The 13,768-nt window shown below is 44.7% G+C and overlaps 1 protein-coding gene across 1 annotated transcript in view; it reads right to left on the bottom strand.

The window, feature by feature from the left end:
• Window positions 1-13,768, bottom strand: part of NOTCH3 (notch receptor 3) — a 132,294-nt gene that overhangs the window by 26,184 nt on the left and 92,342 nt on the right. Inside the window, exons 12-18 of the mRNA XM_073622382.1 lie at window positions 13,324-13,434; window positions 7,616-7,808; window positions 7,244-7,392; window positions 5,295-5,408; window positions 3,785-3,904; window positions 597-749; window positions 254-482 (exon numbers count right to left, since the gene is read on the bottom strand). Coding sequence (XP_073478483.1) covers window positions 254-482; window positions 597-749; window positions 3,785-3,904; window positions 5,295-5,408; window positions 7,244-7,392; window positions 7,616-7,808; window positions 13,324-13,434 — 1,069 coding nt within the window. The remainder of the gene's footprint in view (window positions 1-253; window positions 483-596; window positions 750-3,784; window positions 3,905-5,294; window positions 5,409-7,243; window positions 7,393-7,615; window positions 7,809-13,323; window positions 13,435-13,768) is intronic.

Below are 13,768 nucleotides of genomic sequence, written 5' to 3' on the forward strand. Positions count from 1 at the left end.
CTGCCGCAATGGCTTTTACTTTGCAGGATATCGCATGCTGAAAAATATAATATAATATATATATATATATCTGTGGATCAATCATCCTCTATGGTCAGAGAAAGCACTGAAGTCTGACTTTGTTGCTTCAGTTGTAATCTTTGAGGCTGATTGCTCCACAGTGTCCGTAGCTACAGAGGTAAGCTATTTTGGAGGTAGATATCCTGCAGGCTGCTCTCACAACTGGAACCAGTTTGCGATTCATAGAACCTACCTCTCAGTACAGTCCTGTATGTTGGTCTCACAGATGGGCCCGGTGTATCCCGGAGCACAAGAACACACATAGCTGTTAACATAATCTAAGCAGGTGGCTCCATTGAGGCATGGGTCACTGAGACATTCATTGATTTCATTCACACATCTTGGTCCGGTGAAGCCAGGCAGACACGTGCAGGAGAAAGAATTCACCCCGTCTTTGCAGGAACCGCCATTGAGACAGGGATCTAAGAGTGCAGAAAAATAAAAAAAAAATATTTAGACTGGTCGCATTTTAGAACAATTTTGTTCCTTTATTTAATTTTTGCCCCCCAAACAGTCAGATTGACATTACAACTTACTTGGTGAACAATCGTTAATATCAGTCTCGCAGTTATGACCCGTATATCCTGTTTTACAGAGACAGTTGTATCCTCCTGGAAGGTTGGCACATTGTCCACCATTTTGGCAAGGGCTCCTGTTGCACTCATTCACATCGATGTCACATGATTCACCTGCAACAGTAGGTGGCACTATTATCCAGTATTCTAAGTTATTTCTGTCGTATGAAGGCTCTGATGTCAGACTTTATGGAACGTGAACTCTAGCCATAATGCACGTCTTAGGATTAGGTCACATCAGCAAATCTGTAGCAGCTACCAAGCTTTGATTATTTGTAGCTGGCTGTAAGGCCTCAAGCACACTGCAACTCTTCTACCCGCCTTTCTCCTCACAGGAGAAAGCAGCACTGAGATCCTGAGCCAGCCGCTCCCGCCCCCTCCACAGGCCAGCGCTGAGAGCCTGAGCCAGCCACTCGCGCCCCCTCCACAGCCCTGCGCTGAGAGCCTGAGCCAGCCGCTCCATTCACAGCCCAGCGCTGAGCGCAAGAGCCTGGGCCAGACGCTCCCACCCCCTTCACAGCCCAGCACCGAGAGCCTGAGTCAGCCGCTCCCACCCCCTCCACAGCCCAGCGCCGAGAGCCTGAGCCAGCCACTCGCGCCCCCTCCACAGCCCAGCGCCGAGAGCCTGAGCCAGCCACTCGCGCCCCCTCCACAGCCCTGCGCTGAGAGCCTGAGCCAGCCGCTCCCTCCACAGCCCAGCAGCGAGAGTCTGAGCCAGCCGCTCCCACCCCCTTCACAGCCCAGTGCTGAGAGCCTGAGCCAGCCGCTTCCTCCACAGACCAGCGCTGAGAGCCTGAGCCAGCCGCTCCCGCCCCCTCCACAGCCCAGCGCTGAGAGCCTAAGCCAGCCGCTCCATCCACAGCCCAGCGATGAGCGCAAGAGCCTGGGCCAGACGCTCCCACCCCCTTCACAGCCCAGCACCGAGAGCCTGAGTCAGCCGCTCCCACCCCCTCCACAGCCCAGCACCGAGAGCCTGAGCCAGCCGCTCCCGCCCCCTCCACAGCCCAGCGCTGAGAGCCTGAGCCAGTGGCTCCTGTCTCCCTCCACAGTCCAGTGCAGAGAGCATGAGCCAGCTGCTCCCACCCCCTCCACATCCCAGCACCGAGTGCCTGAGCCAGCCGCTCCTGCCCCCTCCACAGCCCAGCACCGAGTGCCTGAGCCAGCCGCTCCTGCCCCCTCCACAGCCCAGCGCTGAGAGCCTGAGCCAGCCACTCCCGCCCCCACCACTGAGAGCCTGAGCTAGCCGCTCCAGTCCGACAGTCACCAGCTCTCTGTTTAGGGAGCCCTGAGAACCAAGCGATTGGCGGCATTTGATGTCTCGGTTCTCAGTGTTAGAGCCGGCAGGGAACAGATGCAGCATCCACCTTGGCAAGTATGATTAGAAAAAACACAATAAAACAACCACATACATACATTAAAGCACGTATAGGCTAACAGAGGAGCTTTTAGAGGCAGGGAAGAAAAAAAAAAATGTCAAACGCCCTTAAAAGTGGCATTTTTGATGCAAAGTGTGCACAAGGATTAATCCTTTCTATAAAGCTACAAAATACAGATGTGCCATGTAGAACAGTAATAACCAGAGATGTTGTTTAAGGCTGCGATTCTGAATCTGCAAGCACTGTGAAAAAGGCAATAAAAATTGGTGGCCATATATGCTTTAATTTTTTTTCAAATGATCGAATCTGGAAAAAAAAAAAAAAAAGCCATCATTTCCCTTCTGCTCAATACAAACTCAATTTTGATCAGATTTGATCGGCCAGGGTGGAAATGTATAGATTGTTTTGCATTGATCAGCAGCACTGAGATACTTGCTCATACGATCGTATTTTGATCGATCGGATTATGAGATTGCATGATGGGAACAGAGATGCAGTCAATGACTTACGATCACAAGTTACAATCATATCTTAACTATTAGGGTTGTCCCGATACCACTTTTTTAGGACCGAGTACAAGTACCGATACTTTTTTTCAAGTACTCGCCGATACTGATTTTTTTTTTAATGTCGCGTGACAGTGTTTTTTTTTTTTTAATTTTTTTTTTTTAATAATGCTTTCTTTTTTTTCGGGGGGTGGGGGAACGGTGTCTGTGTGGTTTTATTTACAATTTTTATTTTTAACAATTTTTTTTTTATTCTTTATTGCAATATGTGTTTTTTTTTTTTAATCAGCCCTGTTGGGGGGCTTTGGTGATATATCAGGGGTCTTAACAGACCTCTGATATCTCCCCCTTGAGACAGAGAAAGAGACCGAGGATAGAGATTCCCCAGTCCCTTTCTCTGCAGCCTCAGCTGCACTGAGAATGAATGGAGAGAAGACAGCGGCTCCTCTCCATTCATAAACTGACACATCGTAATCACAGGAGATTACAATGTTTCAGTTATGTGAATGGACAGAGTCAGCCGACTCTGTCCATTCACAAAGGAAGGAGGAGGAGGACAGCAGAACGGAGGGGACAGAGAAGGAGAGGGGGACAGCGGAGAGGCACAGCAGAATGGAGGGGACAGAGACGGAGAGGGGAACGGCGGAAAGGAGGGGGACAGCGGAGGGGGACAGAGGAACGGAGGAGGTATGGAGGATGAAGTGACAGTCAGCGGTGATCGGGTGTGGGGGAGTTACAAGCACCGATCACCACTGTATGTCACTAAGCAGTTGAAAGCCGCAGGGGGAGAAGCTTGTAACTCCCCCACTCACCGCTGACTGTCCAGGTATCGGGGGAAGTATCGGGAGCATTTGCCCGAGTATAAGTACTTGGGCAAATGCTCGGTATCGGTGCCGATACTAGTATCGGTATCGGGACAACCCTATTAACTATCAAGCAAAATCCACTTCCCGGTGATTGATCTATGGATCAAATGGGTTGTAGATTGGTAATTCTGATCGGAAGAGATCAAATCACAAAATAAATCGTTTATTGAAGCGTGTATGGCCACCATAAGCACTAAACTACAAATTGCTACAACACTGACCCATCACTGTCTGTAATGACCTTTTTGCTACAAAAACAAACAAAAAAAAAATCATAATTCGAGAAATTTTTTGGCTGATACAGATATACTCATGTGACGTGGCCATTACTGCACAAAAGCTACATTTCTGCTATGCATTTCACTAATTATCCAAAGAAAATGTGTAAATTTGACCGTTACCTTCCCAGCCAGTAAGACATTTGCAGGAGTAGCTTTCATAGTCTGCTGATGGAGTGCACACGCCGCTATTATGACAAGGCTCAGAGCCACAGGGGGCAAGTAGAGTCTCACATGTTTGGCCTGGAACAGAAAAAAATAATTATTTTGTTTTTTACACTGCACCCTGTGCATAGTTTACATATCTTGTCACATCAGCACCCACCTATCCCTGCATTGCTTCTGATCAACAAGCAATCTTCTATGATTGAATAAAGGGGTTGTAAAGGCAGAAGATTTTTTATCCTAACGCATTCTATGCATTAAGTTAAAAAGTCTTCTGTGTGTAGCACCCCCCTCAGCTCCCCTAATACTTACCTGAGCCCCATCTCTGTCCAGCGATGTCCATGCATCCCTCGGCCGTCCGGGACTCTCCCTTCTGATTGGCTGAGACACAGCAGTGGCACCATTGGCTCCCACGGCTGTCAAAGTCAGTTAGCCAATCAGGAGAGAGAGGGAACACACGGAATAGACACACGGAGCTGTTGCTCAGCTTGGGTGCCCCCATGGCACGCTGCTTGCTGTGGGGGCACGCGACAGGAGGGAGGGGCCAGGAGCAGCAAAGAGGGACCCAAGAAGTGAGGGATCCAGGCTGTCCTGTGCAAAACCAACGGCACAGGGGAGGGAAATATAACAGGTTTATTTATTTTTTTAAACAAGACTTTACAATCACTTTAATTGCTATTCGAACCATGTAGAAAGGTCAGAGTTTAGCCATAGGTGCTGCCTTCTAGAGGCACCATGTGGTAAGCTTCTCAGCTCACCTGATGGACACTCAGCCATGTTCTGCTCTTAAGGATGCTGGAACCAGTTTAAAGATGCAATTTGCATCCCTGTGCTGTTCTTTTAGTTTGCAAAATAAGTATCATGAATGCCCAAGTGGGGAGTTATTTGACATTTGTTTAGGGTGCATGTTCCTTAACACACTGGGGTTGATTTACTAAAACTGGAGTGCAAAATCTAGTGCAGCCATGCATGGTAGCCAATCAGCTGCAAACTTCAGCTTGTTCAATTAGGCTTCGACAATAAAACTTGGAAGTTGATTGGTTTCTAAGCAGAGCTGCACCAAATTTAGCACTCTCAAGTTTAGGTAAAACAAACCCCTGCAGCCTGCCTTCAGGAGCATGCACCCGCACAGATGTCAAATCGGGAGCAGCGGCTGTCTGTGCTCCATCCCAATTGACACAAATAGGAATGAATGCACACAGATCTAGAGAACACGTGCGCATCCCGTGCATCGGTGTATGCTTAAGTACGCCAATGTGAACGAGGCTTAACTGGAATTCCACTTTAACCAGAAGCAGTTTTAGAAGTAGCAATATAATCATTCTTAAAAAAAAAAAAAAAAAAAAAAAGATAGCAAGAACTGATGTCAAAACTGCACATATTTGTAACACAGTAAGCCAAGTCTAAAAATGCAAAGGGGATGCTCTGTGGTGTGTACAGCATTCAGATATCCTTATATCAAACTCACCTGTATATGGCAGCATACATAGACAGCTGTATCCTGCAATACCATCCACACAGGTTCCTCCATTCAGGCAAGGAGCTGGGGCACACTCATTAATATTAGTCTCACAAAAGTTTCCTGTATGAAAAGAAGAAATATGGTATTATGACAAATGTACCATAAAAGGATGACAAACAAGGTGCCTAAGGAGAATCCATCAAGAGTGGCCATTTGAAAATTGTGTTTCCCAATACCAAGTCATACTTTTTCCTTCTTTGACTAAAATTACAACAGGCTAAAGCCTTCAGTTTTCTTTTTCTTTGTACTCCTGAGCAAATTTCCTATTAGACAGTTTTGGGACAGTCAGTTACCAGTCGAGCTATGTAAAAGTTAAGGGGGGGGGGGGGGGGGATAAAGAAGAAGAGCAACCCCTTACTTTTTATTGCTCGCCTCAGCAGGCTTCAAGTGCTCCCCTCTCCGACGCTCTGGGTTGTGGGCATGCCCTCACCATCCTCACGTACAATGCAGAGCGATTTGTTCTGCATTGTACTTCCTGACACTGCCAGCCAGAGCACCTTGAGAGTAGCTGTAAATATTACAGCTCATTCTTCTACCCCCTAGACTTCACAAGCATTAACCCCTTGCAGTGTAGGGGCATTAGGGTGAAAAACCTTCTTTGCTGCAGGTCCCCTGCCCCCTTCCCCACCCAGCTCCCTTTTCTTACCGGAGCCTGACCTGATCCAGTGATGTGCAGCCGCTGTCTCTCTCCTCATTGGACAGATTGATAGCAGCGGAAGCTATTGGCTCACACTGCTGTCAATCAAATTCTGTGACACGTGAGCGGGGCGGAATCCCGCCGTCTGTGTTAATGGATGCAGCAGCAGAACTCAAGAGCGAGCCCGCATAGGTACCCCCATGGAAAGCGGCTTTCCGTGGGAGCTCCTGATGAAGGGGAGGAGCCAGGAGCCCCAACGGGAGACCCCAGAAGAGGAGTATTGGGGCTGCTCTGTGCAAAACCCTTGCACAGAGCAGGTAAGTAAAACATGCTTGTTATTTTTATTTAAAAATAACAAAAAAAAAAAAAACCACAACACCACCACGAACCTTTAAAACCCCTAGTTCACCTTTACAGAAAAAAATGCAAGGGTAAACACCAATCAACCACCCAGTTTACCCCCTAACTCCCCCCACACGACCCCCCGTACTTACCTCTGTGGGTGATAAGGGATCAGTGCCCATGCAGCCATTGTAGTGGTCCAGAGATTTGAAATCCCTGCTTGTCACCCCATTCTTTCTGCAGGTCTTCCAGGACAGATTACAGTAATTCTAATTGGTCCGTGCCACACAGGGAATAGCTCTGATCCCTTCTCAATGGGGATTTCAAATCCCTGTACCTCTATATTAGCTGCATGGGCAAGGACAGCTTATCAGAGGCTAGAGCAGTGCAGCGCTCTCATCAGGTCTCCCACTGGTGCTCTAGCCCCTCCACTTTTTAGTGTGCCACCATAGCAAGCGGCCCCCAAGCCAAGCTGTGTACCTATAGACACACACAGTGTTTCTTGGCCTCGTCCCCACTCTCTCATCACAAGATTTGATTGACAGCAGCAGAAGCCAATGGCTCCCGCTGCTGCCGAGATTCCTGTGAGAAGAGAGAAGAGTCAATGCAGATGGGCACAACACTGGATTGAGGCCAGGCTCAGGTAAGTACAAAGGGAAGGAAAGGGGTGATACAAACACTAGGACATTTTTTACCTTAACGTAGGGAATGCATTAAGTTAAAAAAAAAAAAAAAAAAAAAAGTCCAGGTTTCAGAACCAGTTTAAGCAGGACGCTGTGTCGGCATATGTCACAAACAAGCACAAGTAAGATTTGAATAATAAAATATAGATCAAAAATAAAATAAGACTATTAAGCATAATGCACCTTTCTGACTGGCGAAAATATGCATACATTTATCTTTGTAAAAACGTTACCTCGGAAACCCTCTCGGCAGCGACAGACTGGTCGTCCAAGATGCTCAGTGCAAGTTCCTCCATTCTGACAGGTGTTGGCAGTACAAACATCACTGCTTCGCCGGTCACATGACCTGCCAGACCAGCCTTGATGACAGTCACATGCATACCTAGGGCAAGGACAAAACAAAGTGTATATATTAAGGAATGCAAAATGTAATATAAGAACTGCAATTAACCTAGAACCATAAAAAAGTATTCCAATGGACAGGAAGTGTTAGAAAAACAAAAAAAAAAAAAACTAGGCTTTACATAACTTTCCTTTAACTGTAATAATAACCATTTATAAGCTTTCCTTGAACTACTCCAGGATGATATCTTGGCAGTACTTACAGCTCACTGACTTTGCGGCACACACCATGGACACATGAAGGAGTGCATAGCTGGGTGGGATTACACAGAGAGTCACGAGGACCACCACCTTCAGGACAAACGCAGCGGAAACCATTCTGTGTAACTTGACAGGTTCCTCCAGCTCGGCATGGGTTGGATGCACATGGAGACACCTCTATGTTACAGAGAGGACCTAGAAAACATTAACACAATCAGCGCTCAACAAAATCCTGCTGAGCAGGACCGCTCCTCTTTCAGGAGAGGTTACATTCACTTTACAGGAGGACACACACAAACTCAAACCAAAGAATATAGGGGACCCCAACTATAGTGGACTTAAACCAAGTAACATAAGAGCTTGATAAAGTAGTAAGAAGGCTAGAGCATAAAGAAAGCAAAAGTGTAAAAAGAGAAACTGGGGGGGGGGGCAGGGAGGGGTGAGCGCAAAAGAGCTGCGAGAGAGGAGAGAGGGAGAGAAAGAGAGAAAGAGAGAGACACACGAGAATGCGCAAGACAGTGTGAGAGCAGGTGAGAACAAGAGAAAGAAACAGAAAGAAAGAATAAAAGATAGACAGATGGAATATATTTTAGATGGCAAAGTCTACTTAAAAGGCAGCAAGCAGATATTCAACGGATGTAAAAAAAAAAAAAAAAAACTCAGAGCATGAGGGCAGCCAAAAGAGGCTTTGAGGTCAGCCAAAGATCCTGTGGTCACGCTGGAACTTCTAGTTCCTCAAGTCCATTGATCTGCTAGTTGCCCATTTATGGCCCTAGACTCTTTTTCCACTATCTACCCTTTTCACTTTCTTTAATTTCCTACTACTATTTCCCCCCCCCAACACCATCTGCTCTTTATTAAAAAGATATTCCATCTACCACTAGCTGACCATTTATGGTTCTCAAAATGAAGAGATATGTTGTTGTTGTAAGAAGAAAAAAATAGACCTTCCTCCATTAGTACAGAAATAGATTTAAGAAAACATAGTTTAGTCCAGGAAAAGCGCCCATAGCATGAACTAGCAGTCTGTCCCTGACACTGAAATAACCAGCAGAGGGGTCAACCAGCATCAGCTGTGTACACATCACACCAGTGCAGCTGGGAGCTATAAGTGTACATCTACTCTCCAGCAAATCAAAAAGTGACTTGGAATTCCATAGGTGCAATGCTGGCATTTTCAGACCAAAACCTAAAGATGACTGGTTCTTAGGCTGGCTATAGATTAGTCTATTTTCACAAGCTATAAAAAGAGTTGGTTGATAGTCTACTGTGAAAGTGGTCTCTCAGACTGATCATGCCTTTCACCAAGCATGCAAATGTTGACAGTTCTTGGAAGTTTGGCCATTTAGTAGACAGTATAGCGTACACAAATTTACCCATGCATAATCGACCTTAAGTTGGGTATACGCTAGTGGAATTTTTTTTCTTTTTTGCTGTAAAAATGTTGTAAGAACATTTGTTTCTCTAATCATAAAAGTGGGCCAAACTGGCATTCAATTTCGACCGCTAAGAACATCATTCTGTTTAGACCATCCATCCCAAAATGTTTTGAATGTTATAAGCTAAATTAAACCTTGAACTACTTTCAAACGACATTTGAATGTACTGAGAGTTTTTGTACAAATTTTGCCAAGATGGGTCAAACCTCTTGTTGAAAATTCTACTATTGCATATTCTGCTTTAGTGTGTTTGTAGATGAATGCTACTGTAGGACATCAGTAGATTCCCCACACCAGAATGTGCCCAAGTAATCTTCTCATTTTACTGATTTTCTGATTCAATTTACTCTGAAATGGAATTTTAAAGTGGAGCTCCACCAAAAAGGGGAAGTTCCGCTTTAAGTCCTCCTTACCCCTCCTCTTTATGTAGTGGCATTTTCTTTTGCGGGGGGGTGGCAGGTACCCGCTCCCACTTCTGCTCGGACCACCTAGGGAATCCGAGTGGAAGTTCCCCTCCCCCTTGCAGTCTTCTGGGGCACTTCACAGGTCCCAAAAGACTGCGGGACCATTCACAAAACGCAGCACGGCGCAGTGGGCACCTGGCTGTGAATCCGGCTCACAGTTGAGATGCCGGGGACAGAACACAGATGGAAAGAATGGTTCGGGTGAGCACAACGCTGGATCCTGGGACAGGCGAGTGTGTTTATTAAAAGTAGGCAGCTACAGTTTTTGTTGGTGCTGACTTTTAATAAACACCAAATTGGACTAGAGCTCCTTTTTAAGTTGCCTTATTACTAGCAAAATTACCCCACATTTAATCATTTTCAGTGATCAAATTGGATCCATAGTGGTCATGCCTGTGAAAACTGAAATTAAAAACAGGATAAATGCTTTATCTGCTTCCTTGATGTGCAGGAGATCTGTCAATCCCAATACATGCACTGATTAAAATCAAGATTATGCGAAGTTTACAATACCACGGTTTAATGCATTAATTAATGGAACACATCAATATGAATTCACTTCTCATTTAGTAATAATAAAAGACAATTGCTTGTGATGTATGTGACGTTTTGCACAATAAATTAAAGCCTGGTGATTGCAAATGTCCTAGGATAACATAAAACCAAAACCAGCTTAAAGCACTAATCAATTCCCTACACCAGGGGTCTTCAAACGATGGCCCTCCAGTTGTTCAGGAACTACAATTCCCATCATGCCTAGCCATGTCTGTGAATGTCAGTGTTTTACAATGCCTCATGGGATGTGTAGTTCCGCAACAGCTGGAGGGCCGTAGTTTGAGGATCCATGCCCTACACAGTCTCTTTAAATAACAAGGCAGAGGTAAACTCGAAGAGTTAAATTCAGCTTCACATTTAAAGTTACAAAAAATCTAAAAGTTAAAAAAAAGAAAAAACAAAAAGTACTTGCTCTTGTTGTAGCAGACATAACCATCTGCATTTCAGTTCATAATTGAGAAAAACAGCCTGGAAAACGAGTGTGGCAATTAATGTGTGTCGCCATCTGTTTCCAGCTGGACAGTGCTGTCCGGTCCCCACCTCTACAAGGCCCTTATTGTGCACCAAGAGCTGTAAAAAATCTAATTACACACCACTCTGAGCATTCCTAAAATGTCTCACCCAACTTCAAAGTGTCCTCCAAGCTTCCCCTACACTCAGCAAGCACTAATAGGACGATAGGTTCTCTTTCCCAGGAGGATCTACATACGTCAATATACACACAGAATCATATACTGTAAGTAAATCCTTCTCATTATTTAGAATTTGCTGTTCTGCTAGGAGGTCATACACCCAGATGTTGGTCTTTATATGTAAACATACTGATAATTTCCGCCTTTGTAATAAGTATGAAAGTATAAAGCTATCCATTGTAAGCTTACACAATGTGCTCTGTCCTTTATCCTAACTATTAGGTTTTTACTATACAAAATGTACACAGTTTCCATTGGCAAATTGTATTTATATTATCTTTATTGCCCACATTTGCTACTATCAACTAAAGCTAAACTATGAGTATAATGCTGCATACACACGGTGGGATTTTCCGGCGGGAAACGTTCAATGCGAGCTTGTTGTCGCAAAGTCCGACCGTGTGTATGCTAAATCGAACATTTGCTGTCGGACTTTCCGCCAACAAATGTTTGATAGCCGGTTCTCAAATTTTCCGCCAACAAAAAACTTTGTTGTCGGAAAGTCTGATTGTGTGTACACAAGTCCATCGCACAAAAGTTTGCGAATGCTCGAAATCAAACAGAAGGAGCCGCACTGGCTATTGAACTTCCTTTTTCTCGGCTCGTCGTACGTGTTGAACGTCACTGCATTCCCACGTTCGTAATTGTTGGCCGACATTTGTGTGACCGTGTGTATGCAAGACCAGTTTGAGCCAACATCCTTTGAAAAAAAATCCACGGTTTTGTTGGTGGAAAGTCAGAACGTGTGTATGCAGCATTAGAGAAAATATTCCCTTGCAGTTTGACCCACGCAAGGGTTAAATGATTGTTTAGCCGGGGAGCAATCTGGATGTAGCATAAGGTGTATTAAGTACCCCATTAATGGCTGCAGCAGAGTCCCTCAATCAATGTGGAGCCTGAAATAAGGCACAGCTGATCTGCACCCCTAGATCTAAATGATCATTTAACCCTTGCAGTGCAGGGGTCCCACTGCATCGGCACATTGTCTCATTCCTCCGGGTTCATTTTTAAAGCTCCAGACAATGGCAGTGTGTAGATCTTTAAAGGCTAGGTTCAGCTTTAGGAATATGCTATATGTTACATCTGTATTTAGGTTCTTAAAGTGGCTGTAAACTCTGTTACACCACTTATACCTTCAGGTAAGCCTATAATAAGACTTACCTGTAGGTACTGTGAATATCTCCTAAACTTGCACTATTTAGGAGATATTCAGAGTGCATGCAACCGATGATGTCACTGGGGCATGCTCTCTGAAGGTTCAGCATACAGTGCCAGACCTCTGGAGCCCATGCCGTACACGGCTGCTCCATCACTCCCCCGGCCACTCATGTAGCCAGAGGTCCCGAACCCGGGAGGAAGACTGGGGGAGGATGTCAGCTCAATCAGCAGTGACAGCACAGCACTGGAGGGCTTCATTTTAAGGTAGGTCTCTCATAAATGTGCTAATATGTGATACATACTAACACATTATGACATTGCCTCAAGGCGATTTTTTTTTTCCTCCAACTGGGGTTTACTCTTGCTTTAAAGAACCCAATTCTCGGTTTCTTTCCCCGTAGCTGCTGTCGCATTTTAAATCGGCAGATCTCTGCCCACACAGCCATGTCATGTATTCACAGAGATCAGTCAATAAATAAATCACAAGTCCCATCTGTCACTGTAGCAGTCCAATGACACTTCCTGCAGCTCTCTAACAGAAAGCCCATACAGAGGTACGGGCAGAGAGTTAGAGGAAGTGTCTGCAGGAGCCTGACATTATACCTGCGATTCGCTAATAGCAAGTGCAATACTTTGCAGGCACCTTCATAAATGTGAACCTAGCCTTTAAAGTGTATCCGAAGCCAGAATTCTCTTTCTGCTTTGGCTGGTTAAAACCCTTGTCAGTTTGTTTGTGTCACTGGGGAAATTTCCTGTAAATACATTAAGAAAATCTCTACAAAACCAAGGAAATCCCTTCTTCGAAATTGTCACCATAACATGTGTCCCCACTAGAAGATTTCTCTCTATTCCAGTTCTGTGACAACTGAATGTTTTGTTTAGATACACACTTTCAGTCACTGTGACAAAGTAAATCTCTCGAACACAGAAAAGAATAAAAACCCAACAGAGGTCTCAACCCCCGTATCTAAAGCAAAAAAAAAAAAGTTTAGGCTTTAGATACAAGTATGAAGGCATTTTTTTTTTTCGATAAGAGTGTGGAGGGATTAGAACACCTGTTGGGTTTTTATTGCGGGACATTCACCCTTTCCATTTGCCCTTTTTTCCGCCCATTTTCATCAAAAGTGAAATTAAAAGAAAATCCCAAATTTTGGATTGCCCCCGGAACAGTAAGAGGGAAAATCTTCCACAGTCAGTGTTTATGATATTGTCACAATCTGTTTGGGAATAGGCCAAAATTGTCCGCATTTAGGCACCTTCTCTAAAATGACAGAAATGGGCTCAGGCAGTTTATATACAGTGGCGATACCACTCTTCACCACCAACATGGGTTCAGGTCCTTTGCAGGGACTATATCAGGACTGCACCTCATAAGCACAAATTAAACATTGATATTTAATACCTGTGAAACCTGGTTTGCAGACACACTCATATTTGTTAATTCCGTCTTTACATTCTCCATAGTCACATGGGTTGCTGGCACAGTCATCATAATTATACTCGCAATTCACACCTGAAAACAAAAACATTTATTTTTAAATTGCAGCATGATCATTCCCACTGATTTATGATTATTCCAGATCATCAATGCAGAACCAACTAAACCACTGATCTTGTCAACCACACAGCAATGTCATGGTAAAAGATCCCCCTTGACCAACATCATTGACTGTGTAAATGCCCCTCCTGTGAGTACAGTCTTAATGTTAACCTGTCAGTTAATATTTAAAAGTTAAAGTACTGCCTAAGAGTAGGCATCACAAGATTCTTATGAACAGTTAGCCAGAAAAGGTCCTCTGTGTAGCCTTCTGAAATTCCTTTGGCTTGTTATTAGGGGGCCGGTTTTA

The sequence above is a fragment of the Aquarana catesbeiana genome, linkage group LG03, assembly GCF_042186555.1.
Source record: "Aquarana catesbeiana isolate 2022-GZ linkage group LG03, ASM4218655v1, whole genome shotgun sequence".
Classification (NCBI taxonomy): Eukaryota; Metazoa; Chordata; class Amphibia; order Anura; family Ranidae; genus Aquarana; species Aquarana catesbeiana.